Raw genomic sequence first — 27,112 nt, forward strand, 5'->3', positions numbered from 1 at the left:
ACCGTCGCCACCCAGGCAATTGACATCGATCGATATTCGATTGTGTTACGCGATCGGATGCGCGCGGAAAAGGAGGAAAAACTCGACGGGACGGGATGGAAGCGATTTTTCTGCGGAGTGTGTGAAATCTCCCACCGTGCGCATCGTGCTTGCTGCAGCTTCCATCGCGATCGGGCCGGAGCCAAGATCAGTTGCGTCTAGTAGCGCCATTGATGCGGAGCACGGTAGCGGTAGCAGTCTCTTTAGTAGCTTCAAGTGGCATTGATCTCTTGCGTTTCGAGTAGCGTTTTGTTGTTTGGTGCGAACGATGCCGCTTGCGGTCGTACTCGGCAAGGTTGTCAACGGAGTCTGATTCCGCTACCACGGTGCGTAGGACTTGCATCCGTTGTTTTGTTAATTGGACTGTCAGGTGTTTGTCGCACGCCACGTTTGGAGCCTTCCGCGAAACCCTTGGGTAAGTGCATGGAAGTTCAGTTCATTGGTCTCTCTGACAGGTGTAAATATTGCAGAACTATAGTAATAAATGTGAAACCCAGCGCCGAAACAACAATCAAACAAATAACTAGCTCAAACATTATCCACTCCGTTGGAACCAAAACCCCGCTCGAACCAATACGCTCATACCTTCGCCATATTTTGACAGGCAATCGTTTATTTATCCCCATTATTGTTTGGGTATCTTTACTCGCTATTTATTGATACCTCCTCGCCGCAATCGATACGGTTAGTTAGTGGTAGAATAATACCAAATAGTTTGTAAACATGGCCAAACTGGTCAGCGAACAGGTTTGATCGAAGGTCATACCCGGACGCCTGTTTATTTACCTTGCGCTCATTGCCCCCCCCGGCACCCTCGCCAAGAGTCCGCCTCGGATGGGGGAATCTCAACCGCATCCCGATTTTCCCGATTAAACGCAACGCAATAATATTCCACCCATTGGTTGTCATAAAAAGAGATGCAGCACCGAGACGCGCTACCTTTTTATTGTGATGGACGAGCAATCGGGCTGTAAAAATATACATACACGGTTAGCCGCAGCATCCTTTCTAGCTTTTGGGTGGAAAAAAAATGTAAACCCGCTTTTCTTAGCCGTCCTTAGAAAGGAAACGACTGTGGACTTGTTAGGGTTTTTAATGGGTCAAATGCGGGCGGAGGGGTGCAATGAAATAGTTATGTTTATGGACGTGCATAAACTGGCCTTCCGGGAAAGTCTCTCCCCCCCCCGCGGTGCGGAGTGGTTTTCCGGACCGATCACGCCGCTCGATGATATCACTCGTGTGGCGATTGGAAATTATTTTTGGCCCCGCAGTATTTCCCTTTCCGATTTTCCGGCCACACTTGTCCCCGATTGTGCAATGACATATGGCACGTTATGGCCACGAATGTGTGTGTGTGTGTTTGTGTGTGTGTGACCTGTAGCTGCTCGGTGTTGGAACGTTTGCTCATTTCGCGCTGGTATCATAACTTTGGAGCGCAACCATGGCGGCGTTTGGCAGCTCCTTAGCACGCTCTCAAACCTTGGGTGGCCCTTCTCCACCGCTCCGCTCATTAGCGATCTTCCTCCAGACTTGACGCCAACCCCCCACGCCCCCAAACGGACCGAATTTCCCTACCCCCGGGGATGGTTGAAACGTGATCGAAGTGAAAATCGGGCGATCGCCGCGGCAGTGTGTTTATCAAAACTGCCCAATTGTCGGCACTGCTGTCTAACATCAGCGTTTTCCCCTCATAAACATGGCAAAACATTGAGGCCCTTCTTGCCACCTCCCTGCACGCCCGGGCGTGTGTCAATCCGCAGGCAGTGGGAAGTAAGTAAACAACGGAAACACATTTAGCGCCCCTTCGCAAAAACCGTTGGTGGTAAGGTAATGAGATCGGGTGCATGCTGGGTTGTCCTTGCTCTCAATCAATCTCGTGCGAGTGTGTTTTCTGCGTCGGGAAATTCTTTCCAAGCAAGCTTAACTCACCTCCCATCAGCATTATTTAACAATAAGGAAATGGTAAATGCAATGTTTTTGAAAGTGTCTGATGAACTTGCTTCAACAAGTTGTAAATAGAACAAGTAAGGAATAGAAGGAAAGATATCCATGTTGGTAAGTTAACTTTCATAACAAAAAGAAAATACAATCAGTTAAAATCTGATAAAAACGAAACGTTTTACGTGAATCAAACAAATGCTGTGTTTGTATATCTTAAAAGTTTTGCCATTTCAAGTTTCTCATTCGTATTTCCACTGCTTTTCGTTGTGCAATGTTTGGGAAAACACAAGCACTACAGAATGCTTTAAACCTATGATTTGTTTGAATGAAAATTGGCTTTAAGTAACCCAAACAAAACATAAGAAGCATGGAAAAATATCGAGCAGCAATTTATGATAGCCTTAGCGATTTCAAAGCGGATAACGCTCTAATGTAAGTACTGAAAAAAGTTTCATATGTTTAAGTGTTTTCAATGAAAAGTAGAGCTTTCATGTAGAAAGTTTCCTTTTCAATATGTTTCTATTAAAAAACGATTGAAATAACCACTCAATCGTATAATTTGATGGAATGAACATTGGCTTATAGAAACGGAACATGTTTGATTGACTGAATAGAGTTACAAAATTAGAAACAAAATAAAAACATAAGCAGGAAGAAGTATCGAGCAGCGAATTATGATAGTCTTAGCGAAGAGGATAACGCTCTAATGTAATCAGTGATTTAAAAAATGTGTTAAATGCTTAAGAGTTTTCAATGAAAAGTAGAGTTTTAAAGAAGGAAGTTTTCTTTTTAATATGTTTGTTAAAATGAACGATGCAAATAACCTAATGGAAATTTGCTCATAGCATTAAAATTTGATCGTAAATTTTCTCACAGTTCGACGGCGCAAGGAAACGTACGGCTGTTTCCGTATGCAAGTTTTATCACTGTTGAGTTGATTACCATTATCGTCCATCGTTTGCTAATCGGTTCCAGCTGAACCGGCGTTGACATCATCGCATCGGTCGGACAATCGATGCGGACGGGAAATTCATGAACTGGCGAGGCTAATATCCTGCTCCATATCTTTCGCCAAACGACGCTCGGCCGTCTTCTTACTTTTTCCGCCCCCCTCCCCCCTCCCCCCCCTCCCCCTCTCCCCCCCCCCCCCCCCTTCCCCCAACCCCCTTGCGCATTAATACGGATGTTTGCCCAATGCTTAATGATGAGCGCCACGGTCGGCGTGGCATAAATATCACGTCAATTTTCCATTCCAACGCTTCAGGGCTCCGGGAGGAAAACCCGTGGGGGGAAAAACAAAACAAATGACACAGGGATTGTTGCCCGATTCCACCCGGAAAGCAGTCTATAATAAGCAAATCAAACCTGGACTTGCGTGTGTTGATGCAACATACTGGCCGGAGAGCTGGTGGAAAACTGTCCGTTTTTCCCCACAAAATACAAATCGCCTCCCGACGTTCCCGAGATTGATGGAAATGTAAGCAACCACGTACGGCTAAGTAGCACAGCTCATCACTAACCGCCCCGTGCCCCCACCCCGAGGTTCCCTGTGCGGAAAAGTGTGCCGGAACGACCATTAGGCTGCTCGGACCGGTGCCCGGAAGTGGCCCGGTGGCCGATATCGCGCGAGAGCCGTTGGTAAACAAACCATTTTTCAGCCGACGCTCAACCACGGTTCCGGGTTTTCCCGATTCCGATGCATTTAATTCAATCACTCTAGCGAACGGTGATGAATGGGCGTGGGCAGCAGAAGCAGCACGGAAGAAAGCAATCTTACGTGAGGATGCTGCAGACGATACACCGTAGGCGATTAGGGGCACTTCCTGGTGCAGTCGGGAAAAGTGGTTTCCTGGCGCGGCCAGGCGGAAAAAACAAACTGGGGCACCACATAAAAAAGCAAAGTGTGGGGCGCCTTTTATTCGTCGTATCATTTTGCGTCAACCATCTCTTCTGCAAGGGGGAATGATTACGTGAAGGTGCAAAAATAAAAATATAAATAAACGCTAAAGGAAGACGATAGTTCAACGGCTCGGCCTCGGAAAACTCGGCAAATCTGCTTCGACCCTCCCCTTTCGCAGTGTGGTTCCATGCTTGGGGCACGGGTTTCATCGTCGTTGATGCAGCTTTATCGCACAATAAACTCTCCGATGCGAGAGGGCGTCGAGCGTTTCAAAACATTTTCCTGATTGATTTAATTCCATGGTGAAGTTTATCACCTTTCAACAGCTTTTTTGAGTTAGTTCTTTCACTTTAGAAGATTACTAAACTTTAATGCCCCCCGATTGGAAAGCCGCGTAGGAGTAGAAAATCTATTTAGAATATGCCTTTCTCAATAGAAGAAACTGATCGTTCAATACTTTTTCCCATTTATTTCTTCATTGATTGAAAAGAAATAGATAGTTCAAGCAAGAAGTTTTCTACAGAAAGAAAAGAAACATTAATTTACGAAATGAGGAAGTTGTTTAAAATCGAAGAACGTGGTATTGCTACTTTTTTTTTATAATTAAAAACAAGACAGTGAAAGATGTTGAATTACATAAAAATGAAAGTACTCAAGAAGTAATCAGTTATAAATTAAACTACGCTGATGAAATAAATCAGTTGTGGTAAATCAGAATAAATTTGAGGAATAAACGATATAAAAACATTCTAACAAATCAACAAAACGATTCATAACATTTTCTCCCTATTCTAATTTCAACCGCTGACGGTACCGTTTTCTCCCATTTTCCAATGCATCGTGGAGACCGTCCCGGTGAAGTCATTATTCGATATGTTTTTCCGCAGACATGCAGTGCCGAAAAACACGGAAAAGAAAAACGAAGAAAAACTACCAATTGATCATGTTTGGCAGTTACAAGAGAGTTTTCAATTATTTTCCCGTCTCACACTATTATGGCGGGAAAACAACAAAAAAAAACAAAAAAACTAAAAATACACCACCAAGCACTCCCGAAAACCGACATTCAATTGGCAAACTCGGGCCAGAACAACGGCGATCTCTGCCAATCCCCGCGCAAATCCTCTGTCTGTCGTCCGTCGTGTCTGGTGATGGGCTCCTCCAGCTCTCTGCCCGCACCGATTTCCCAACCCGTCCCGGCGGCGGTCGGTATTATTTTCCCACGAACGACCGCGGTCATTGACCTGTTTCCTCCGGGCCGGCGGTGGAAAACCGCAGGAAGAGAAGGATTGAAAAGATTGAAAAAGATTACGAACGATTTGTCTCCGAACGCGGGGGAGGTGGAGGAGAGGATGAGGGGGGGGGGGGGGGCGAGGGTTTACGGCCTGCGAATGGTATATACAGAGCAGAAATGAATTGTATCATTTTCATCACCGGTTCGTATATAGCGAAAGGCATTTGAAAAAAAAATATATATATATAATCCTCGCTTTTCCGCTTCCAAATGCCGGGAAGAAGCTGTTGGCGGCCGGGGGGGGCGTAAGAAGCAGACAGACCTGGCAAGACCCAGGCCTACGATAGGTATTGTGTGTTGATTTTGCCAGCGACGTTGAATGCTTCATTGCCCGCTAGGAAAAATAAAAATAAACAAGTACATTCCTTTGCGATTCCGGCGCTCGGATGCAGATTGCACTGGAAGGGGAAGGCTGTCACCTGCCTAGGGTTTGTTATGAACGTTATCAGGCCAGGATAATGAGGAAAATCTGCCACGCTTCGCTTTTCTTTTCCTGCCCTGCAACCTTTGAACTGGAATGCAATTAAATTTAGAGCGAAGTTAAAAATAATCTGCCACTGAAGAGCGCAAAACCATTTGGGAAAGTTTAAAGGCCGGCTATATGTGTGTGTGTGTGTGTGTGCTTTAAAACTTCCTCCTTTTGCAAAGATCACTCAACGTGACTCACCTTTAATGCACAGGATGGGCAGACACAAAGGCCCCTGGAAGGGTTCGCTTGAAGTCACACCGAGACCGGAAGTAGAACCGCGCAACGGAAGCGGAGGCTTTTACTCAGTTTACAGTGTTTACAGGATTGGATTTCCGGTGTGTGTTGGGTTGGAAAAAAAAGAACACCCGGGATGCCCGTAAAAATAGGAAGCTCCATAATGTACCGCTCGGGCGTCGACTTCCTGCCCTTTCCCGTTTTTTTTTTGCCGTTACGAAAGAAAAGTGCTAGGGAGCAAGGAGGGAGGCCGAAGGGAAGTGGTTTGGCGAAAGATGTTGCGTTAAAAAGGGGGCCAAGTAGAAAGTAGAAGCGAACATAACGACGGGAAAGGGGGCTTGCTTGTCAGAGGCAATTTTGGTTTCGTCATTTGTCAACACGGAAAAGCAAACATAGAAGGTGACCGCTATTGTTGGCTCTAGTGCATAACCCCACCATCTTCAGCATCTCGGGTTTATAACACCAAGGTTCTCGTACCTTACGTAGCACGAACCACAGAAAGGAAAAAGAACTTGTTTAGTTGTTTCTCGTGGCGTCGAAGCATTAGAACTGAGGCATCAATAAGCTTACAACTGATGTTTCTTACACCGAACTTTGCTGTAGGCAGCTCTACGACTGCTAAGAACAATTGATAACATTTGAAGTTTGCACTGAAACTGTTGTGAAGCATGCTGTTCTGAAATGCCGTAAACACTTGTTGAGCTTTGATGTAGGAGAGGGTAAGGTAGTTTGCAACCTTTAAATGAAATTGAGCATAATTCAAAAACATAAAAAACCACCATTATTATTTATAACTTATATTTCTTTCTTTTAGACATGGATAGTGAGCGATATAAAACATATTTTTTATAGTTATATTATCGTTACACTTTGAGATTACTTTATCATTTTTAATTTTCACCTTTACATCCTTGTTAGATTATGTTTTCTTTTGTCTTGTTTCGGTCTAATCTTTCCCTCTGGAGTGCTTGCTATGAACAAGCAAAAGTGTGTATTGTTACACATGTAATTTATTTTCCGAATCGATGCTCAAATCAATCAAAGGAATTAATAATTGGAGAACGATTTCAAGTAAATTGTGCGACCTTTAAAAATCAAAATATTACAGAGAGGCTACCTAAACTTAATAGAAAAGATTCCAGTAGAATAGATTTGAATTTTTTAGATGAAGTAGAATAGAATGAAATGAGTATGAGAAAAATATTAAAGAGTAACTAGAAAGATATTCTGTCGTCTCCGTTGAAGATTTGGATCTCATAATGAACAGCAAAGTTCGGATTGTAGGGGAAATTCTAAACTTATTTAGATTACTTTGTTGGTTTGTTTAAGGTGTATAACAACATGCAAATAGTCGAAAAGGAAAAGTGAATTACCTGTAACACTATATTGTTTATGAATTTATAGAAATAGTTGAGAATCAATTCTGAATCAAAATCCGATTGGGAAGGATAAAACAAAAAAAGAGAACGGATTCAAACTGTAGCATTTCCCAAGTACTTATACTTAATAGTTTATATACTACTTTTAGAATTTAGTTCTGTTTATAAACGTAAAAACCATATGACAATACTGCAAGCACACAGTATAGACACATTTGGGATCATGGAACTGTTTGGAGCAACAACTAATAGGAGCCTTTATCAGAGGGACGTCGTAAACGCTGCTAACTGAGTTCGTGTTTTATCGACACCGCATCCCGCAGACATCGTATCGCTTGGTTCGATCTGGAATAGGGAACCCCTGTTCTACTTAGGTAGCGGAGAACTGCAAGGCTCGGCTGCAATGGCCGCCACTCGAGCTCGGGGCTTGTCGGGTTCGCCCAGAAACAATAACACAACACACGGTTTGGTTCAACAGTTTCCAGCTACGCACCGCTGGTGCACGATCGGTTGGATGACTTTCCAGTGGTCCTGCGCCAGGATGCGATAAGCGTGACAGCGTTCCATCCCCCCCCCCCCCCCCCCCCCCCGCACGAGGTTGTAGGAAGTCTATCCACAAACCGTCGAGTGCTTGGAGAGGATACGTTACGCCACTTCAATTTCCTGTTGCGCCCGGTCTGCAGGGGCATGTTGGCGTATCCTTTCACCCAGGGCTCCCCTTGCGCTGGGGATGTCCTGCCTTCTTTTCCCGCTAAAGACCGGACACCGTACATGTCTAGCAGGTTGTTGGCGCCATTCCTGCTCCGTCAGGCCTTTAGTAGTGCGACCGACGAGGAACCCTTCCGGAATGTCCGGCGTCCCGGTTTGATGATACGATGCCCGGAAGCAGCTGCCCCCTTCACGTTCCGAACGCCGTGTAACCCTGCAGCCGTCAGCGATTGAATGTGCGGGCAAGTGCGGGCAGTTCGACGCCGGCAATATCCTGAATGGCGCGGGTTTTTGTTTCCACCCTCCCTTTGGTTTTCCCGAGGCGCAATATATAGATATATTGCCCCGCGGGCGAGCGTTTCTCGTAAGGGGACGGATACGGATCGGCCCACAGTCCACCCGCACCACACACACTTACACACCGACGCACGTCCGGTTGGTTTTCCCCCAATTAATGTCGAAGTCGGTTGCCGCCGCGTCGGGGTTTTGAAGTGTGTTTTCATACTGCGTTTTCCCGCTTCTAGTGGCGCGTCGAACCGAGCACACACAAACGCACAGCTGTAGGGGAGTAGGGGGCATTCTGGTGCTGCTGGCAATCACTTCACATTCAATATTATGTTCAATCATAGTATTAATTCCAATAGCGCAAACTCATTCCTACACCAAATACCAGTTGAATAACTCTAGTCACAAACGTTTGAGAACAAAACTGAAACACTTTGAAAATGTTTGTTTTGCGAAGATAAGACGGTACAAATATTAAAAATTGCACGTACGAGCGTAAATTTATATGACTATGATGGTATTATAAATTTACATTTTAACCCTTTCAGGACCGTAAGCTATTCTAGACTGAAATTGGCAAAACAACACAATATTTTGGCTATTTGGGTTGTAAAATAAGAGAATATCACCAGAAAAACCTAGCAGTCTGTGTAGGTTTTTTTTATAATTTCATGGAAAATATGTTTCCCTGTGAACCATAAATGTAAATAAACGATGAGTATAGTTATTATATTGGAATTTCTTTTATTTGCTTTCCAATGCAAATTACATATTAAAAATTATTAAAAAAAATCTTTGCCATGTCTATAAAAAAATAATAAACTCATCGAGTCTAACAAACTTTCCAAATACTAAGTTATTTGGGGGGAAAAGAAAGGGTGAAAGGGTTAAGAAAATATAAAACTTGGGGTTAGGGCATAAGCCAGGAAATGACAAAGACCGGCTCGTAGGCCAAATTAATTTTATATGGTCCACACGAGAACTGTTGAAGGACTCACAGAGTTTAAATAAGTTCTTGTTTGTTTATTGTTGATGTATAAAGAAACGTATATCAATAATATAAGACGATATCAAACTACTTAAATACTAGAGAGTGTTATCCAACTCTTATAGATCTGTGCCTGGTAGTTGTCATTGATTATTTCTGCAATTCGGAATGAGAGATTCGCAGACCGATAGCGTACAGGGGCGCCACTGTAAGCCACTATGTGGTATATAACCCCACGAAAAGGGTGCATTTTGCCCGCTGCTCCCCGCACTGGCAGCGTGCACATCTCCGTCGCCCTTCTCCAGAATCTTACACAGGCCGAACAGACCGTCGGTCTAGGCACGAATTGTTCGTGTGGGCCGTGTCGCCCCGTCTAGCGTTTCGCTCGCTCACTCGCACGTTCGCAAACCCCTAAGGGGTGCGCTGTTTCTCGCTTGCCAACCGGCCCTGCGCGCCGCAGCAATTTCACCCTGCCTACCCTCTTTCCCGCGCACCCTCCCAGCACTCTGGTGCCCAACCATTACGGATGGCGTCCCGCGGTTCAGAACGCTGTACGGCGTGCACGTCAGTCGCAGTTAGAACTTGGCGCGAGTAGCAAGCAAAGGCCGCGAAGCGGGACCAATTTTCTCGACCATTACAAACGGAGCATTTCGCTGATTTTCCCGTGTGTGCGAGTGTGTGTTTTTGTGTGTCTTTGTGGTGGGAAAGCTGCTCTGGTCACTGCCAAACCCCTCGCCGTGGAAGCAGTGTTCGTCCAGTGTCTACGACATCAGGGAATTTTGGGTGGAAGACTTTTGAAGACAACAAAGCGCGTCCCTCTGAAGCCGCACGCCGCCAAACAACATATCAACATTCACCACCATCAACAAGGCGACTCCTCCGGTTGCCAACGTCCCACTGCGTCTTACTATCAGCCCTAGCCGAGCCCTAGCCTGGCAGTCTCGTGAGTCGAATAGCGGAGGCTGCGAAACAGATGCATGCAGGCGTCATTTGAACAGTGCGTGTTGAGCCGCGCGTCTCAAGAATCGAGTTTTGCGCGCTAGGCGATATAGGTTTTAGATACACTTTACAGCATTCGCTTGCCTTGCTTTGGCATATCAGCTTATTTTTAAAATACATACCGCATATCGATAACAAACATTTTTTCAATTTAATATACCCCTCCTTGTGCGTGTGATCTTGTGTGCCAACGTATGTTTACATTTGCGAAATTGTAATTAGTTTGAAGTCAATTTTTCCAAACGTCTGATAAGGTAGGCTACCGGCTCTAACGGCAAAGAAAATTGTCAACTCGCGTGATACGATCTAAAATAAAAACAAACGGCCGGGAAACTAGTGCGTGACTTACGCGACACACACTTACGAAACCAAACGAGCGGTGTCGATCTCGATCCTCTATGTGGGTGTACGGCATCTCCCGTGATGCAATCGATGAACATATCACGTATAGAGTAACGCGGCCGCCAACCATCGCCAGTATAGCCAGACAGTGATTCTTTGTTTCCACAATCGATCGGAATCGTGAGGGAACGCAGAAGGGAAAGGGACGACGTAAGACGCGTGGTGGAAGAACCTAACGGGGTGATTGAGTTTCATCGGACAATTATCGGAGACGATTGTCAGGTGTATAGACGTAGTCCCAAGCGTACAGACACACACACGCACTGCATTTGATCGCCGATTGAGTTGCCTACAGGAAGTCGTACTACTGCAACGTACTACCCACTAGTATACCCTGCTCCGTCACCTGCCTGGGTGGAACAGTGCCGGCCGAGTGAATCGCCTGAGGAATGGGTAAGTAGCCTCCCCAGCCGGATGAGGTGGGGGGAGGAGATCACCACTAATCGGGTTTCGATTTCCCCGTCCGACCGACAGCCGGCGACGTGAAGGCCATTCGCGCCGCTGTTTGCAAATCTGAGCTATATCTGCGTGGTGGCACTTGTCAGACCTCTGGTTCCAATTACGCCCAGCAGGTTTCGGTGACAGCCCCGTCCAGTCGGGGTATATACTTCTAAAGCGGCATACTTGAGCCGTGGGGAATGTGAGATGTAAAGGGAACTCATCGATTTGTACTCCAAACAACCAACTTCCCAATTAGCTTGTCGCAAGTCGCTCTTCTCCAAATTTCCCAAATTCTCATGAAGGGATTGTACAACCCTGTACGGTTATAAATAGTACGTCCACGATGCGCCTCAGTGCACCGAATTTGAGGGTCCAGAAGATATCTACCACCCAAATCGGCGGGTCCTATTATATCAATACCAACACTTCCCCTTCGCGTAACGATGTGCTTCAGCCTGTTGATAAATCGGTGACCCGGAATCGAATGGCCTTCTTTGTCGGAACTTCTTCCACTGCTGGAGGCGAGTGTAGAAAGATACATCGAGCCGCATCTGCACATCGCTTTGTGGCGTTGTTTATAACTCTTACCCTCCACATCCGCGTCGGTTCAACTCCCTCCGCAAACGTGTTGTTTATGTAGTGCTGCTGAAGAAGGATGGAAAGCCCAGAGCGGCGGCCACATCTTGTGGGATTTCCGACCACTGGCTTGTGCGTAAGAACTTTACATTTCTTTTGATCTTCGAATGACACATTGAAATTAAATTGAGTTTAAAATAATTTTTAGCTTATCCAAAGGGAAGCAGATCTAAGGATTTGCATTGTAATAGGTGGAGAAGTGAACACTTGTTCCATGTTGATAATGTTTTCGCATGCTAAGCCGTGAAAGGGGTTGCGTGCAGTATATCCGCGCTTTTAGATGTCAAAGAAACACTCACTTTTAGTCAAACGGAACCATTTTTCCTCATTTCTGTTTCTTGTTTCTGGTCCTACGTTCGGTCGTCAGCAACATTATCCGTCACGAGATCGCTATCGCTATCGGTGCATGGGGTCGTGTGTTTTCTCCCCCCTCTTTTTTTTTCCTACCACCACCATTCAATTTCCATTTCCCAAACGCGTCCCCCGTTGTTTTGTCTTCTTTCACCTCCGCCAGTGCGTACTTCTAACGGCTCATTATTGCCCGCTCGGCCTCCCTTTTGTTATGATTTATGCTTTGTTATGCTCTAGTTTTTCCCCGCCGTGCCGTCGGAACATGGTCCGGCGGTTCCGCTGGGAATGGTCAAAACTTCCCGCGAATGAACGAGTGAACATAGTGTCCAGACTTTGGGGAGGGAAAAAACAAAACACGCCAGTCACGAGACTGTCTAAAATATTCGCTCTCTGAAATGAAATACTTTAGCGAACTCCAAAAAAAAAAACACACAAAAATGTGGCCGCACTCCCCGCCAATTCCCGGTGTGCGGCCATTTCCCTAAACCCCTGCCTCGGTTGCGCATCCGAAGGCGAAAACAGACACACTTTCGTGCACGGTGAACGTGTGTTGGACGCTCTCCGAGGCGACGGTTGCCGTGCTGTAGCTCATGCGCATATTATTATGCTAATCACCGGCGGGTCCCCAGCTCGACATGGCCGTTGGGAATTACTGTGGAATGGTACTGTGGTAATGGCCGCCCTTGTTTCCTTACGCTTTGGAGCCGTCGACGGTGTCCGGCTGCCGATTGCGATCTCCTTCTACGGGTGCAATGGACTTCCGGGCGAATTCGGCATTGCGCTTCATAAATGGAGATGAACATATTCGTGTACCATCATGTCAAACAGCGTTGTCTTCCTATTAATCACACATTATCCGAGTACTCGAATATCTGCGTTTCAGCCTGCTTCAAAACCCCGAACTCGCAAAACGCAATAGCGAAGCGAGGAAGCGTCTTTGTGTGGCTTCGGTGTACCCTTTCGGGGATGACTGCGAGGGTCAGGGGTTGTCGACAGGTTTTTCGCCCAGAAAGCGGGGAGAAATACAGCCCGTCCCTACTCAAGGCGCTTCCCCTTTGAAGAGTAACATTTTCATACTGTTTTAATAAATATCTGAGACGAACTTTAGGAATCCCTTCAGCTAAACCGGATCTGATAGAAAGAAGGGGCTCTTGGAGTTATCGAGGTGTAGGCAAGCAAAGAGACAGTTACTGGTGCATACAGCTATAGCCGCTGGCTGTGATTTTACTCCAAAACGCATAGCGTCGTCTGCAAACTGTGTCTATTCCTTCCCGACGACGCAATCGGTGGAGAATAAAAAAAAAAAAGAGGTACGAGCGCATGCGTTCCGAAAGGATTACTAAGGCAACACTCGGTGTCTTTGTGCAACAGTGTCTCGGGGCGTCGGGAAGGCTTGTGCCAGCGGGCCGCCATTTTGCCGGCCCGATTTTCCCGCCCGTCCGTGGGGAATGGGGGAAACGTTCCTGTTCTGTTGGCGGGAACGAGTAATTAGACCATAGTTCAACCCCGTTCGGAGTTAGACCTGACGCACTGTGGACAAAGGATTGCCCGTTCGGTTACGCTGCGTTACTACGTTACAAGCCGTTACTTTTGCAGTGGCTACTGCAGTCAAAGTTATGCGCTCCCATCCCAGATGAATGCTTCCCGTGTCGGGATCGGCGAACCCGGAATTCGTTCGTGCACATTTTCCATTCCACTACCAACAAAGAAAAAACCGAGCAACGGAGTTTGGAGTAACAACACAACCCGCCTGTGGCCGCCTCGAAACGGCAACGACCTCTACGAGCAACTGGGACGGGGGGTTTGTTCGTGAGGTGGTGTAGTTTTTCGTGAAAATTGACCCACTTTCCAAAAACGATGCAGCGGAAAAAAACGACACCACCCCTCGACATGTCTCCAAGGAGAACACATGCACATACACACAGAAACTCGCAGTCGGAAAGTGTCCGACCGAAAGGCTGCACTACGAGCTGTCGATTTTGGTTGGATCGTCTTTTCGGCTTGTTAGTGTTCTTTTCCAGCCGGGGGACATTTTGAACAACAACAATCCTGGCAACTTGTTTGTGTTGAGCTCTTCCTTTTGCTTGAACGAATTTAAAATTATATAATTCAACAGCTACATTTTACGAACGAAAGTGTGCACTGGTTCAATTCTGAATCGTAGACAAACGTATCTTTCATTACTTGTTATCTAATAAAGATATTAGAACTTGAATGGTACATTCTGACAGCTTGTTCGATATCCTCACCTTGTAGGGAACATCCTCCATCGTGGCGTTCTATAACCGTGTCGCAGTTTCTCAGGAAAGCTGTGCAGCTGTCCATAACTCATTCAAACTGTGTCGTAGGTCGCCTAGAAGTCGATAATCAGATGGAGTGCCTTTAGAGGATTAATACCGTAGGGTAATCAACTGTAATCAGCCTCATGGAGAAACTCGAAGCGTTAAATCTAAAGTCTTAATCCAGAGTCTATTCTGACCCTTTGTAAATGTTTGTTATTAATTCGCTCAGTGTTTACCTTCTGTTTACCTTTTTATTATTTATTCGACATTGACAAATATCAACGAGATACTAATAAGCTCCTAAGGTCCATAGTTGTTTTTGAAATAAGACAAGTATCAGAACTTAACCTCACAAATGCACGACGGTAATGTGTCGTTTTCTTGCCTCGCCGTTACAGCACGGAATGATACGCTGTCCGTACATTCATGAGATGCATGAACGTTTGCTAGGACCAACTCCCAGACGACCACTGCCTATTGCGTTCCCTCCGCTAGCGAAGCCGGAAGTGATGGACCGCGAAAGCGACTGCCTGCTCGAGAGCCGGCCGGAAAGCCGCCAGATCGGCACGATGGTGAAGGTGAGGGTGCCTTCCGTCCCCCTTGCTGCTAGATACTTATGCCCTCTACCCTTCGCTTCGCCACATTTCCACAGCTCAACCCGGACGGCTTCGGGGCGCACACGACCTCCGCCTACCATCAGTCGCCGCAACACAAATCGCCACTAGTGCCTTGCCACGGGACGGACACGGACGAGGAGCAGCTGCGGGGCGCCGTGGGTCGGCACCAGCGCCGGGACACGGTCGCCAGTACCGTCAGCGACTCGGACGAGGACGGCATCTATCTGCGCACGCACCTGCGCAAGATCGTCGAGGGTCGCAAGCCGAAGAACGCCAAGTAAGTACTAACGGTGCAAGCGATAGTGGAAGCGGGAAGTGTAATGAAGATGGAGACGCCTAGTACATCTCGGGCTGTCATGTTACAATCATAATTGTCATAACAAACACGAGCGTACGTAACGATGGTACGATTTGTTTTCAATTTTCACACCCTGCTTTTACACTCTATAATTAACACATGAATACTAGAAATGGATCGATTCAGGAGTTCATCAGTGTTGGAGTTTCTCACCTTGATCCTGTAGTTTGATATACGTTATACGTGTGTTGATGTGTTTCTATCTTTCAAAACAACTCTTTCTTTTTCTTTTATCAAAACAACTCTTTCTTTTTCTTTCATCAAAACAACTCTTTCTATTTCTTTTATCAAAACAACTCTTTATTTTTCTTTTATCAAAACAACTCTTTCTTTTTCTTTTATCAAAACAACACTCTCCCAAAGCGATCCTTTAATGTTGCAGGAGAAAAGCTTACCTTTCCTACAACAAAGGACACATGATTAAGCTAACTGTTTAACTGCAGTTCAAACGTTATAATGATGTTAAATAACAACATAAAAATCAACGTTGGACCAATTACTTTTTCATAAGGATAAGACTCGTAAAGAATTATTATCTTTCTGGGGACGTCTATTATTTAATCTAATAACTTGTCTTAAGTAATATTTTGACGAATCACAGTTCTCTTTATTGCTTTTCTACAACGTCGTTCCCATCGATACTTTCTAGAAGGCACATTTATTGGTAAGCTAAGTAAGTTTCTTGTTTGTTTTGATTTGAAAGTCCTTCTTACATTGGCTGGATGTATGTGGAGATTTGGAGGGAACCAGTACCAGAAACTTTTTCGCAAAGAGCCCCGCGTGGATAGTTTTTACTGCTTGATCCCATATTGATTTCTACTTATCCCAAACAATCTCATGATATGTTCTACGTGGGACGTTACTCCGACGCCATGAGAAGGGCAGGTCAAGATTTCTTCTGCATGGCCGAATCCTTTCCCGTTCCCGAAGTTCTTACCTCGAGCGCCAGGATGGATGTGGCAGATGCTACCCCATTTCGGGTGGTACGTTCTAGTGCGTGGGACACCTTCCGACTTCCGGTTCCTCGGGTGTTTCTCTCGAGGGTCACTCATTTTTTCGTTGTTGTTCGCTTGATTCCCTCGTTCGATGGAGGTATCTTGAAGGCACTTTCTTTTGTTATGGTCGGGATTCGAGGTTTTTCGTTCGAGAAAGAGAGAGAGAGAGAGAGAAAGTGTACCTGGTTCGTTAGAAAATCCGACACCTTCCAGAGGGGATTCTCGGGGCACGCACACACCAGGACGAGCGGGCAGAACCCAGGACCTACCCCCGTATGTGTGTGTCACACACCAATACCCCTCTCGTCTGACGGTTTTTAGGGGTTGAATAGGGGTTGCGCGATCGATCGCTCCGTCTCGCTCCGTTCGCCAGCTTCCGAAGCGGTTGCTCTCCCGCCGCTCGCCGAGGGAGATTTCTGCAGCGCGCGTCAGGATGTTGCTGTGGCGTTGTTTGTTTCCGCCTGTGTGTGTGTGTGTGTGTGTGTGTTTGTGTGTGTCTGTGTGTGCGCACTCGGCAATTTCGCTCTCCTCCTCGGTCTCGGGCATCCTTGCATCGGCGGGTTTACGATTGCTCTTAGGACGGGATAACGGGTCCGCTCGCGGCACGCAGGCAGCATTTTCCCAGCAACAGCATCACGCTGGCTGCCAGTTGTGCGGTTGGTACGCGATCGTGCGGTTCAAACTCCCTAACCCAAAGGCCAGGCGGTCAAACCCGTGTGAAGAACGCTCGAGAGCCCAAAAGGAAAAGAAGTAAAGCCCACCAGCGGGGGGAAATTTAAAGCCCGCTCCCTGAGGGAACCCTAACGTTGTCCGGGAAAAAAAAACAAAAAGCGAAACCAGGAACACCCGGGTTTTCCCTGCGTCAAGTTTTACGCCGAGGAAAAGCGGGAGCAAAACCGAATGGCAGGCAGCGCGAGGGAGTGGTTTGCAAATGGAGGGCAGGCGGATGTGAAAATCGCGCACAAAGGGCCTCATCCTTTAAGGAAAAACCAAGCACTCGCCCGAAGATTACGAGACAATGTTGGGAGGAAAAGAATTTCCATTTCCAACAGGAAAGGCACCAAACGTAATCCAAATGGATGAGCCTTTGTGAAGTGACAGTTTTTCTCGTGGCTCGTGTGTGTTTGTGTGTGTGTGTGTGTGTCGGTGTGGCTGTGTATTTGCATTCAAAGTCTTCCACTTAAGCGAGTTCGATGGAAACCCCAGATCAAACTGTACCTATGCTCGACTTTAGCCCAAATCGGGAACGAGGTGTTTTTCACGCTTTTCCAGGAAAACAAAATGAAAAAATACTCACACACACATACACAAACACACACCTACCGACTTCTATCAAGCGCATCAAACTATCAACCGAAAGATAAAACCCCTTTCCAGCGAGGCAATCGGTTTGCGTTTTTTGAACAAACCAGCGTCCCACCGGGAAAAACTGCCCGGAAAAAAACACCCACGGTGGTCGCCCATCAACTCGTTGTTGGTTAAAGCAGCAAAACCGAAAGGATATGAAAATGGAGTTATGCACAGTTAGGAGCGGTCCTTTGAAAGCGAATTTTCCCGAATCGTTATCGTTCGATGGTAGTTTTCCTCGAGATTTCAAGTGGTTTTTTTTTTTTTTTTTTTGGAAAATTGGGTGGTGAGTTTTCACGCGCGGGCAACGCAAAATCGTGGTTTGGTGGCGGGCAGAACCATGACCCCACCCCGGCGCAAAGCAAAGCGGGCAAAACCTGCTCGCCCCACGGTTTTTTTTTTTTTTGGGAGTTTTTCCTCCCCGAATGCCGAAGCGAAGGATGTTCTGTTTCTTTTTTCCTATCTTCTCCCGTGCAGTCTCCCGATCGAAAACCCGGGGCCGGGAGAGATTGGGCAAAGCCGTAATCTGGAAAATATAGCTACCGTAAACCTCGGCCGCCTCGGTGCGATCCTCGTGCACCACGGACAAGCCGAATTTCGTTCGCTCTTCGACCGCGTCCTGAGTGCTTGAGGATTTCCCGATTTGGTGTGTGTGTGTGTGTGTGCGTGTGTTTTCTTCTTGCCCGCAACGGCAGGAGGGAAAATCTCGGGACAATATTACGGATCCGATTCGTCCGGAGAGAGCTCTTTTGCGGCGAAAGAAAAAAAACACGCTCGCTCGCGGAAACCAGCTGAGTGCCAGCGCGCTGAGTGGCACTTACCGTCCCGTTCCGGGAGTCCGGGTTTTACGGCCAATCGCCGCGGAAAAACAGCAGCCGCATCCGGAAACTGGAGCACCACGAGAAAGGCGCGTCAGAAAAAAAACACACACACACATACACACACGCACGGGACAGCAGTGCGCAGCATCCGTGGTGCGCGGAAAACCCGAAGAGAAGCCCTGCTTGGTCCTGATGGTCTGTGTTTTCTCCTCTGTGGCGCGGGGGTATTTCCACACGCATTCCACGCTTGCGGATCGCTTGCGAACGGGTGTACACCTCCCACCTGAAATGGAAGCCTGCCGAGGTCCAGCGAGTGCCAAACGCGAGCACCAACAGTAGCTTGCCTGCCTGGTGCCGCAACGGGAGTCCGAACCGGAACCGTCCATCTTGAACACGGCCCTGGTTTTCCTTCGCAGGTTTTTTTTTGGGGTGGGTCTGCACAACTGTCCCCGTCCTGCCACCAATCGGTTGCGTGCTCAATCGACCGACACGGTTTTCTTCGACGCGTGCAAAGTGGCCTCCTTTTCGGTTTCATTCGGCTGCTTTCTACCGCTGAGTGGCTTTGAGACATCGGCAGGAATATAGGCAGTTTTGCGGGCTTTTTGCGCCGAGGCGTGGGCTTCGGAATTGTGGAGATTAACATCTGATTACGATAAGGCACTGCAATTGCGCCGAACTATTGTCCTGGAACGCCCAGAACGCATGTAATCGTTCGTGCTCAGATCTCTTAGAACTACTTGACGCTAAATTTTAAATCTGAGTTCTTTGAAGTATTTTTCTCCTTTGATTTGGCACGGGAGAGCTATTCTGGAACCATTTCAATGGAACGCTCCTCCTTCTGCATTCGCAGGGGTTCATATTTGTTCTAATCGCTACCATTTCCTCAGCCAGAGAGTGTTTGTGTGAGTGTGTGATCAAGTGCAGTGTGCAGTAGCAAAACAGGGCCGGAATACCTGCGTGAAAACCCGGGTGGGAAAACAAGCGTTCACCCGATACCAGCCATGGTCGGCGGGGGTGAGATGAAGGTGGCGACGGTGGACGTGGAAAGCAGTGACAATATGGCGACGCTGCCCGTGTCCCGCGCCCACGGGGTCGGCGGGGCGGGCGGGGCCGGTTCGAGCGACACCGCGGAGAAAAACAATGCCGCCAACAAGGAGATGGAGCTGAAGAATGTGATGCCAAAGCCGCTGCAAAGGTTTGTGGCCCATCGAGCTGAAGCCGTTTTACCCGTTTGGTTTGCTAAATAGTCCAGTTTGCCTCATACAAGGGGCAGAATGCGTTATCTGAAGTTCACATTCAGCGCCTTTTCGCTAGGGAGAACGGATCGAAAAAGGCGAGGGCTTGTCGTGCTTGGCAGCCTCTCTTCGCTCTCTCTCTCTCTCCCCCTTTCTCTCTTTCGTTCAGGCAGCAGTTTGGGACAAAGAACGATTCTAAGCCCTAGCTTATACGAGAGCCACAGCATCCAGTAGGTCAGTGAGACCGCCATTCAGTTGTAAACTCAAACAAACTACTCCCCGTTATCAAGCGTACCTCATACAACATTCATACCAGCTTGTCGAGAGGAGCAAGAACTTCATTCGACCAATTTGAGTGATATTTGTTCTACTTCTGTTCTTTCTCAACTACATTCTCTTCTTTTCACTCTTGATTGTTGTAGAACCAGGGATTGATGTAGAAAGCAGGTTCTAGAATTGAAATATTAATATTCTGTACAAACTTTTACATCCAAACATTTCTATTACCTTTACTCTTTAAGCCAACTCCCTCAGAATTCGGATCTTAAAACTATATTCAGCTACGAAGCACACGACTTAACTTTTTAGCAACTCTTTGTTTTCCAACCTGTCACCTTTATACTTGCTTTGTCAGTTCTAACTTTCCTGTTCATTAAGTTTGAAATGCCGCTTTACGGTAAATACCAGCAAACTATAGATTTAATTGTATTCAAAGTTAAGTTTTATCTCAGATAGGTATAGCCTAAGTCTTAGCTAAGACTTTTATAACATATAACAGATGAAGTAAAAACACCAGTTTAATTAGGATTCACTTGTCGTACATGGTAATGTAAACTGGGGCATAGTAAACTCACATTAACATGCTCAATCAGAGCATCTTTATGTTTGGCTCACTGTTTGGACTGAAGCCAAGAGATCATGTCCGCGTGTTGCAGTTTTGCTGCACATTTACGAGTGGCTTCGATCGATGCCTACATGAGGGCCTTAGCTCAAGAGCCGGGGACGTTGTTCCGCGTCGTTAGGCACGTTCCCGAGGCTCCGAGAGGCATCGATGAGCATCGTCTCTTCACTGGTTCGTGTGTAGTAATCGAACTTCCGGCTTGTTTTCTTCCCTTTTCTTTTCGGCACCGCCTTTCTTCCAGAACTTCGCTCTTCATCGTCACCAGTCTTGTCTACGCAATGCTGCTGATCGTAGTGTGCGTCGCGTACGTGATAAGTGATGTCACGACGCACCGCCTGCCTGTGATCTACTACGAGGGCTTCTTTACCTACTTGTACGGTGCGAGCATACTATTTCTGCTGTACGTGTTCTGCTTCCTGCTGCAAGGTAACGCACCCAATCGGCAATGGAGCGAAAGGTGTCCACTAATGCACATGCATCTTCTCTTGCACACACAGAGAGTTCCTGCTGCAACGGAAAACCGAAACCACCGAAGGAGAAAAAGCCAAAGAAGGAGAAGAAATCGAAGAAAGCGACCGACGCGGAAGCCGGCAAAGACGGAAAGGACGGTAAGGAGGGGGGCGCGGCCAAGGAAGGCACAGCCAAGGCGGCGAAGGAGGAGGCGAAGGGCAAGAGCGCGTCCGCCAAAGCGAGCTCGTACCAGGTGAGCACACGCACGCACACTCCAAAACGGGGGCCAGCTGTCAGTTCAGTCTCATCTCCTAATGCCAAAAGACCTTGCGATTCTCCGCGGGGCGAACGAACGTCCGGACCATCACCTCCCCAAACATTCCCGCTTCAAGCTCAAAAAGGACGCGTTTGCCGTTCCCCTTACTTACCGATATCGTTTCGTTTCATTCCTCTGTTGCTCGTGTCTAAGCAAGCCTTGTTAGTCCACTCCTGCGAGTCCTGCGCAGTTTTGTTTTGTTTACATTTAAGTCCTGCGAGTTTTGTTTTGTTTACCTTACTGAGCTACGGGCTTGCCGTCACTAGTTGTATGATTTCTCACGTATAGTGTTTTAAAACTTTACACAAAACACGCACACTTACTCATACTTACACATACAGACATACACCTACACATAGACACATAAGATGACACGAAAGACAGGCATAAATGCTAAACATTTAATCACGTTTGTCGACTTCCAAACCGCGCGCTCGTCGAACAAGCAGTCGAACAAGCAGGAAGTGTATCCGAAGAAAAAGCGGGACCAGCTGCGTGAGTCCCAGCGGCGCCGGGAGTCGTCCGAGACCGGGACACCGGGGACACCGGCGGCCACGGGCGACGTCGGTCTGTCCACGCCAGCATCACCGGCCGGACGTAGCGGCAGCAGCGGCGGCCATAGACGCGACCAGGACCGGGGCCACGGTGGCGACGGCCGGAGTCGGGCGCAGGTACACGGTCACACCATATCCAATCCAAGCTACCTTACCTCCGTTTTGTCCCCCGCCCCGCCCCCTTGTCATGTCCCTTTTGGAATGTGTTGCCACTCCCGGTGTTCCTTTTCGGGCGAGAGGTGTCGGCGACACTTCCGGTGTCATGTCCTCCGATTACTAAACGCATCCCAGGTCTCGCGCCCAGCGTGTACCTCAGCGTGTTGCATCCCAGTGTTTGCTACTACTAACAAGTGCTAGTACACCTTACCGCAAACCGTTTCCCAGATATACATATAGATGTCCAGCAGCTGCTTTTCCCAACTTCTTCTTCTTCTTCTCTGGTGTTGGTTTGTGATCCGTGTGCTTAACCAGGTTCTAATACGTTTCGCGATTCCTACGCACTCACCTGCCTGCTCGTCGGAGCTGCCCAAGACTTCCCGGACTTCCAGGCGCCTTCTGTCGTTCGCTAGAGCCTCATCTCCCACACCTACACCAACGTCGGCATCCGCACTGAGAGCGCTTAACCCGAGCCAGCAGAGTTTGTCACTGCACGATGAACTTCAAGTTTTTTTTTTTATTTCTGTGTGTTTGCTTGATTCGTTTTTGCGTGTGTGTGTGTGTGTGTTTGTGCTTTTCGATTTATCAATTGTAGCGTTGTGTAAATTTTAGTTCTGCTTCTTTCAAACCGTCTTCCAACAAACGCCGTTTGCTTGCTTTGCTCCCTCTAACCTTACAAAATTAACCCGAAACGACCGTATGCTTGAGTTTTTCCTACGACGTGAACTACCCCGCATTGACATTCAGTTGGACAGGGGGAACAGGTTCTTCTCCTGTAGAGAGAGTGGTAAATATGTCCTCCATTTCGTCTCGTTACGTCAGGAATCGACACCCGATCCGGAAGCGGCTCTATCTCCTCGTTTCAAGCGCAAGACTACTCAAGATCCAGCTCATGGAAGTTTCTTCCTGCGCGTGGGTGCCATCGGTAAGTGTTCCGGGTATGCTGGGTTGGTGTGTACAGCTTCCTAGCAGGTGTGCTCTTGTGCTTCCAGCGTTCGGTCTCGGCACGATGATCTATACCGGGCTGGAGTTTGGTTCATTCTTTGAGATACCGTTCACCTCACCGTGTCACCAGATCTTGCGCGGTGTTAATCCGCTGTTGCAGATGATCTTTACCTTCATGCAGATGTACTTTATCTTCATGAATGCTCGGGTATGTTGTCTTACCCTTGGCTGTTGATCTTTGAAGGTACCTAAGAGCTTTGTATTGCAGCTGAACATCCATCGCTTCAAAGTGTTGGCCCGCTTCGGGCTGATGCATATCGTGGCGACCAATATCTGCGTCTGGATCCGCACACTGGTGTTGGAGTCGTTGAAGGAGATTACCGCGTACCATCAGCGGCGAGGTCCGGAGCCGGAGGACTCGGCCATACTGGAGAATATCCGCCAGCATACGCTGCGCAACGCCGGCATGGTGATGGGCACCGAGCTGGGACCGGGCAGCGACGTCGAGTGGGAGCCGCTCAGCGTGAACCTGAACGCCCAGGAGGACCTGCTGTCGCAGGACGCTTCCAGCGTGCTGTCGAAGATTGTGCAGGGCACGGTGCACACACTCGCCGAAGCGACGACCACGCTGGTGACGGCCGCGTCAACGCCGTCGACGACCACCACGACATCGACCGCTGCCCCAACAACCACTACGTCCAGCACGACGACCTCGACCACCACCACTACCCCGCTGTGGACAGAGCAGAGCACCAGCACTACCGGCTCAACCTCTACCACCACCACTACGGCCCGCAGCTTCGGCGGTGGCTTGCTGGATCGACTGCGCGACATCGTTACAACGGAGGTGACCACTGCCAGCACCTCCTACGAGTCACCGTCGGATCACTTCGGCACCTCGTCGGACGGTGTGTCATCGGCTGGCCCGACCAATGCGACGGCGGCCTCCATCGCCAACCCGTCCTATCTGGACGCGCTGGGCGATCACGTCAACTACCTGCACCGCAACAGCAGCCTCGATCAGACGTACGAAAGCCTGGACGCGCTGTTCCCGTCGGCCTTCATCGCCACCTCGACCGCCGTCTCGTCCAACTCCACCGCCGTCAGCTGCGGCCGGGTGAACATCATGGGCACGATCGTGCAGGACTCGGCTCCGTACCTTTACCCGTTCATCATCGAGTACTCGCTGATCGGAGCCGCCGTCATCTATGTCATGTGGAAGCACATCGGACGCTATCCGAAGTAAGCGATAGAGTACGCCTCAGTTATGTCAGGCTCTAGATTGTTTGTTTCTCCCAAAAGGTTCACCAACGAGGAGGACCTGGAGCACCGTCTCGAGGTGATGCTGTCGCGCCGTGCCGTCGTTATGGCTCAGCAGGCTCGCACCGGCCGGGTGGATTGTGTCGGCGCCTCCAAGGGTTTGTTCTTTGGGCTGCTGCTGCTGGTTGGGTCGCTGATCTGCCTGATCCTCTTCTTCGTGCTGGTTAGACACCCGCAGCTATCCCTGCTGGCTATCTACTTGGCGGACGCGTCGCACTGTGCTCTCATGGTGCTGGCTATCTTCGCCATCATCATCGGCTTCATTCGGTAAGCAAAACGGTGCGCCATCAGCTACTGCGTGGTTCGTGACTTCACACGTTCGGTGTGTTACCTCTCCCGCTTCCAGTGTTCAGAACCTGAAGTTCCGCTGTGAGGAGCAGAGCAACCTGAACGACATTCTGCTGCGCATCTCCGCCTTCGGTCTGTTCGTCTACTCCACGTTCAGCGTGATCGCCGGCTCGCTCAACGCGCTCGAAAGCGAACCGAACCTGCTGGTGATGGTGACCGGCATCGTGGCCGTTGTCCAGGTCGTCATCCAGCTGCTCTTCATCGCCGACGTATCGCGCCGACGCGTGCACCTGCCGGAGCACGACCGCATCAAGCCGGGCCGCCAGATCGTCACCTTCCTGCTGATCTGCAACGTTTCCATGTTCGCCATCTACACGTTCGAGGCCCAGAAGGTGTTCGCCAACCCGGTAAGTCGCGCGGGCGACCTTCAACCTCCGGCCTCAAGTAACGCATCTGTTTGTTGTGCTCGTTTGCAGGTCCAGCTGGATTTCTACGGTTTCATCGCCTGGTCGCTGATCCAGCGCGTCACCCTGCCGCTCTGCATTTTCCACCGGTTCCACAGCGCCGTCACGCTAGCCGAGGTCTGGAAGACTACCTACAAGGCGCGCCTGGAGTAAACACTGCGCGCAACGAAACATTGTCCAACTGCGATCGGCCGTCGGTCGACATACAACGAGTAGAAGACCTTTCGTTCGGCACGCCGCAAGGGCGTGTGCCATCCTTACATCTCTTTCCTATCGTTTTCGGGTGAAGCACGGGGCACGCGACCCCAAGACTTCAAGACTTATACGCGCAAGGTGCAAAGGCCTGAGGACGGAACTGCCGGACACGACCCGCTCGAAATCGAACCCGCTTACGTTGTCTCAACCAAGTAAAATACCCTCAGAGCGTTTGAGTAGAGTCTTGTCCTGCGATCCTTTTGGAGGGGCTAGCCGCCTGTCTCCCCCACCCCCCCCTCACCATCGGGCGGTGGCGGCGGTACGACAACCAGAAAGTGATTCAGTTGAAGAGGTTTTTGCTTCTTCCTTTTTCGAGTGGAATCTATTTCTCTTTTTGGAAACACTTTTTTAAACGAAGCGCAAACGCGTCATATACACGTGAATATACCCATCTATATATTGATGTGTATCTGACGTGCATGTATATTCATATTTATATAACAATGTATGTATATATAACTATTCTACATTTTACCTTTGTCCACCACACTATTCTTCCAAACTCCACGCCACACAAACGTCCTCGAAACACCCTTACTTCTAACCGTCCCGTTTGATTGTACTTGTGCATCCTTTCCTTTCGCGATCGATATGTGTTTTACTTTGCTTTGCAGTCCTCTTACATATCTGTACGGCTCGGTACAGGAGATTTTAAACCTTTCCCTTGTTTCTATCGCAACCGCGCGTGAATCAGTAGCCATCGTAGTGCGGGAGAAAGAGAGAAAAAGAGAGAGAGAGTGAGTGAAGGCGATGTCTTTATAATATCCCAAGTGTTACGATTAACATACTTAATATTTCATATTATACAGAGGAAAACCCAATCGTAAGGTATTACAGCAAGGAGGAAGTTAGAACACAAAACATAAGCGCACACACGAATGCAGTCCCATCCGTTCGGAGGGATTAGGAAAAGCGCAACACATGTACTCAAAAGCCCATTTACTGATTTCGTACGAAACATCTACGCAACAGCACATAAAACGAGACCAATCTTGCTCCACAAAAAAAAAACGAAGGCATTTGCCTATTCCGTGGAAATATACACCTGTTAAAGACAGATGGTCTTTAACAGCGCTCTAATTGACGGAATTAAAGGAAAGACAACCAGCGTTAACAACACCGTTGCATCTGAGGCCAGTGAAGAAACGCCGTTTTTAAGGTTAGGTCGAGCAAGCGATCGAGTGAATGTGTTGCACGGCGGACAAGTGAACGAAACGAAACGCTGGCCCCGGCGTGTTTACTTACAACAACGATTTTCTGTTTTGTCTCCGATTGATCATGTTTCGGCGCATTGTTTAGTTATGTTATCGTTTCCCAGTGCTTAAGTTTATTCGTTTAAATTGTATTTATTAGTAGGCCTAAGGCGAACGCGTGTTATGATTTACCAAAATTACGTTGATAAGTTTATGAGTGTTTTTGTTGTGCAAGCAGCAGCAAACAGCAGGGGAGCCACTTTGGTTTGTTGCTTTGTCCGGCGCGGGTGTGTGTCGCCAACGTTGGGTGAATATAAACGAAGTAATGAACCTAATCTAAGCATACGCAAAAGAGAGAAAGAGAAAGATAAATAGAAAGAGAGAGAAAAAACAATGAAAAAACGAAAGAAAAAAGAACTCTTATATATTGGTAGTTATAAACATTGACAAATTTTATTTAAACCAAATGTTCAAAGCGCGCGGGAAAATGCATGAGCCTGCAGCGGTGGCGCAGTGGAAAAACGGGGAAGGTACTGTGAGAGGGATTTT

At 48.0% G+C, this 27,112-nt stretch overlaps 1 protein-coding gene across 1 annotated transcript; it reads left to right on the forward strand.

Moving 5' to 3' along the window:
* The first annotated feature begins 352 nt into the window (after positions 1-352).
* Positions 353-25,268, forward strand: LOC131290776 (proton channel OtopLc). The gene is made up of 12 exons (XM_058319951.1): positions 353-454; positions 14,747-14,926; positions 15,001-15,242; positions 20,864-21,048; positions 21,120-21,325; positions 21,835-22,033; positions 22,880-23,023; positions 23,091-23,251; positions 23,312-24,285; positions 24,346-24,630; positions 24,710-25,058; positions 25,128-25,268. Exons 2-12 carry the CDS (start codon positions 14,753-14,755, stop codon positions 25,266-25,268), a joined length of 3,060 nt encoding a protein of 1,019 aa, XP_058175934.1. The 5' UTR covers positions 353-454; positions 14,747-14,752.
* Positions 25,269-27,112: the final 1,844 nt, after the last annotated feature.

This window comes from Anopheles ziemanni, chromosome X, assembly GCF_943734765.1.
Source record: "Anopheles ziemanni chromosome X, idAnoZiCoDA_A2_x.2, whole genome shotgun sequence".
Taxonomy (NCBI): domain Eukaryota; kingdom Metazoa; phylum Arthropoda; class Insecta; order Diptera; family Culicidae; genus Anopheles; species Anopheles ziemanni.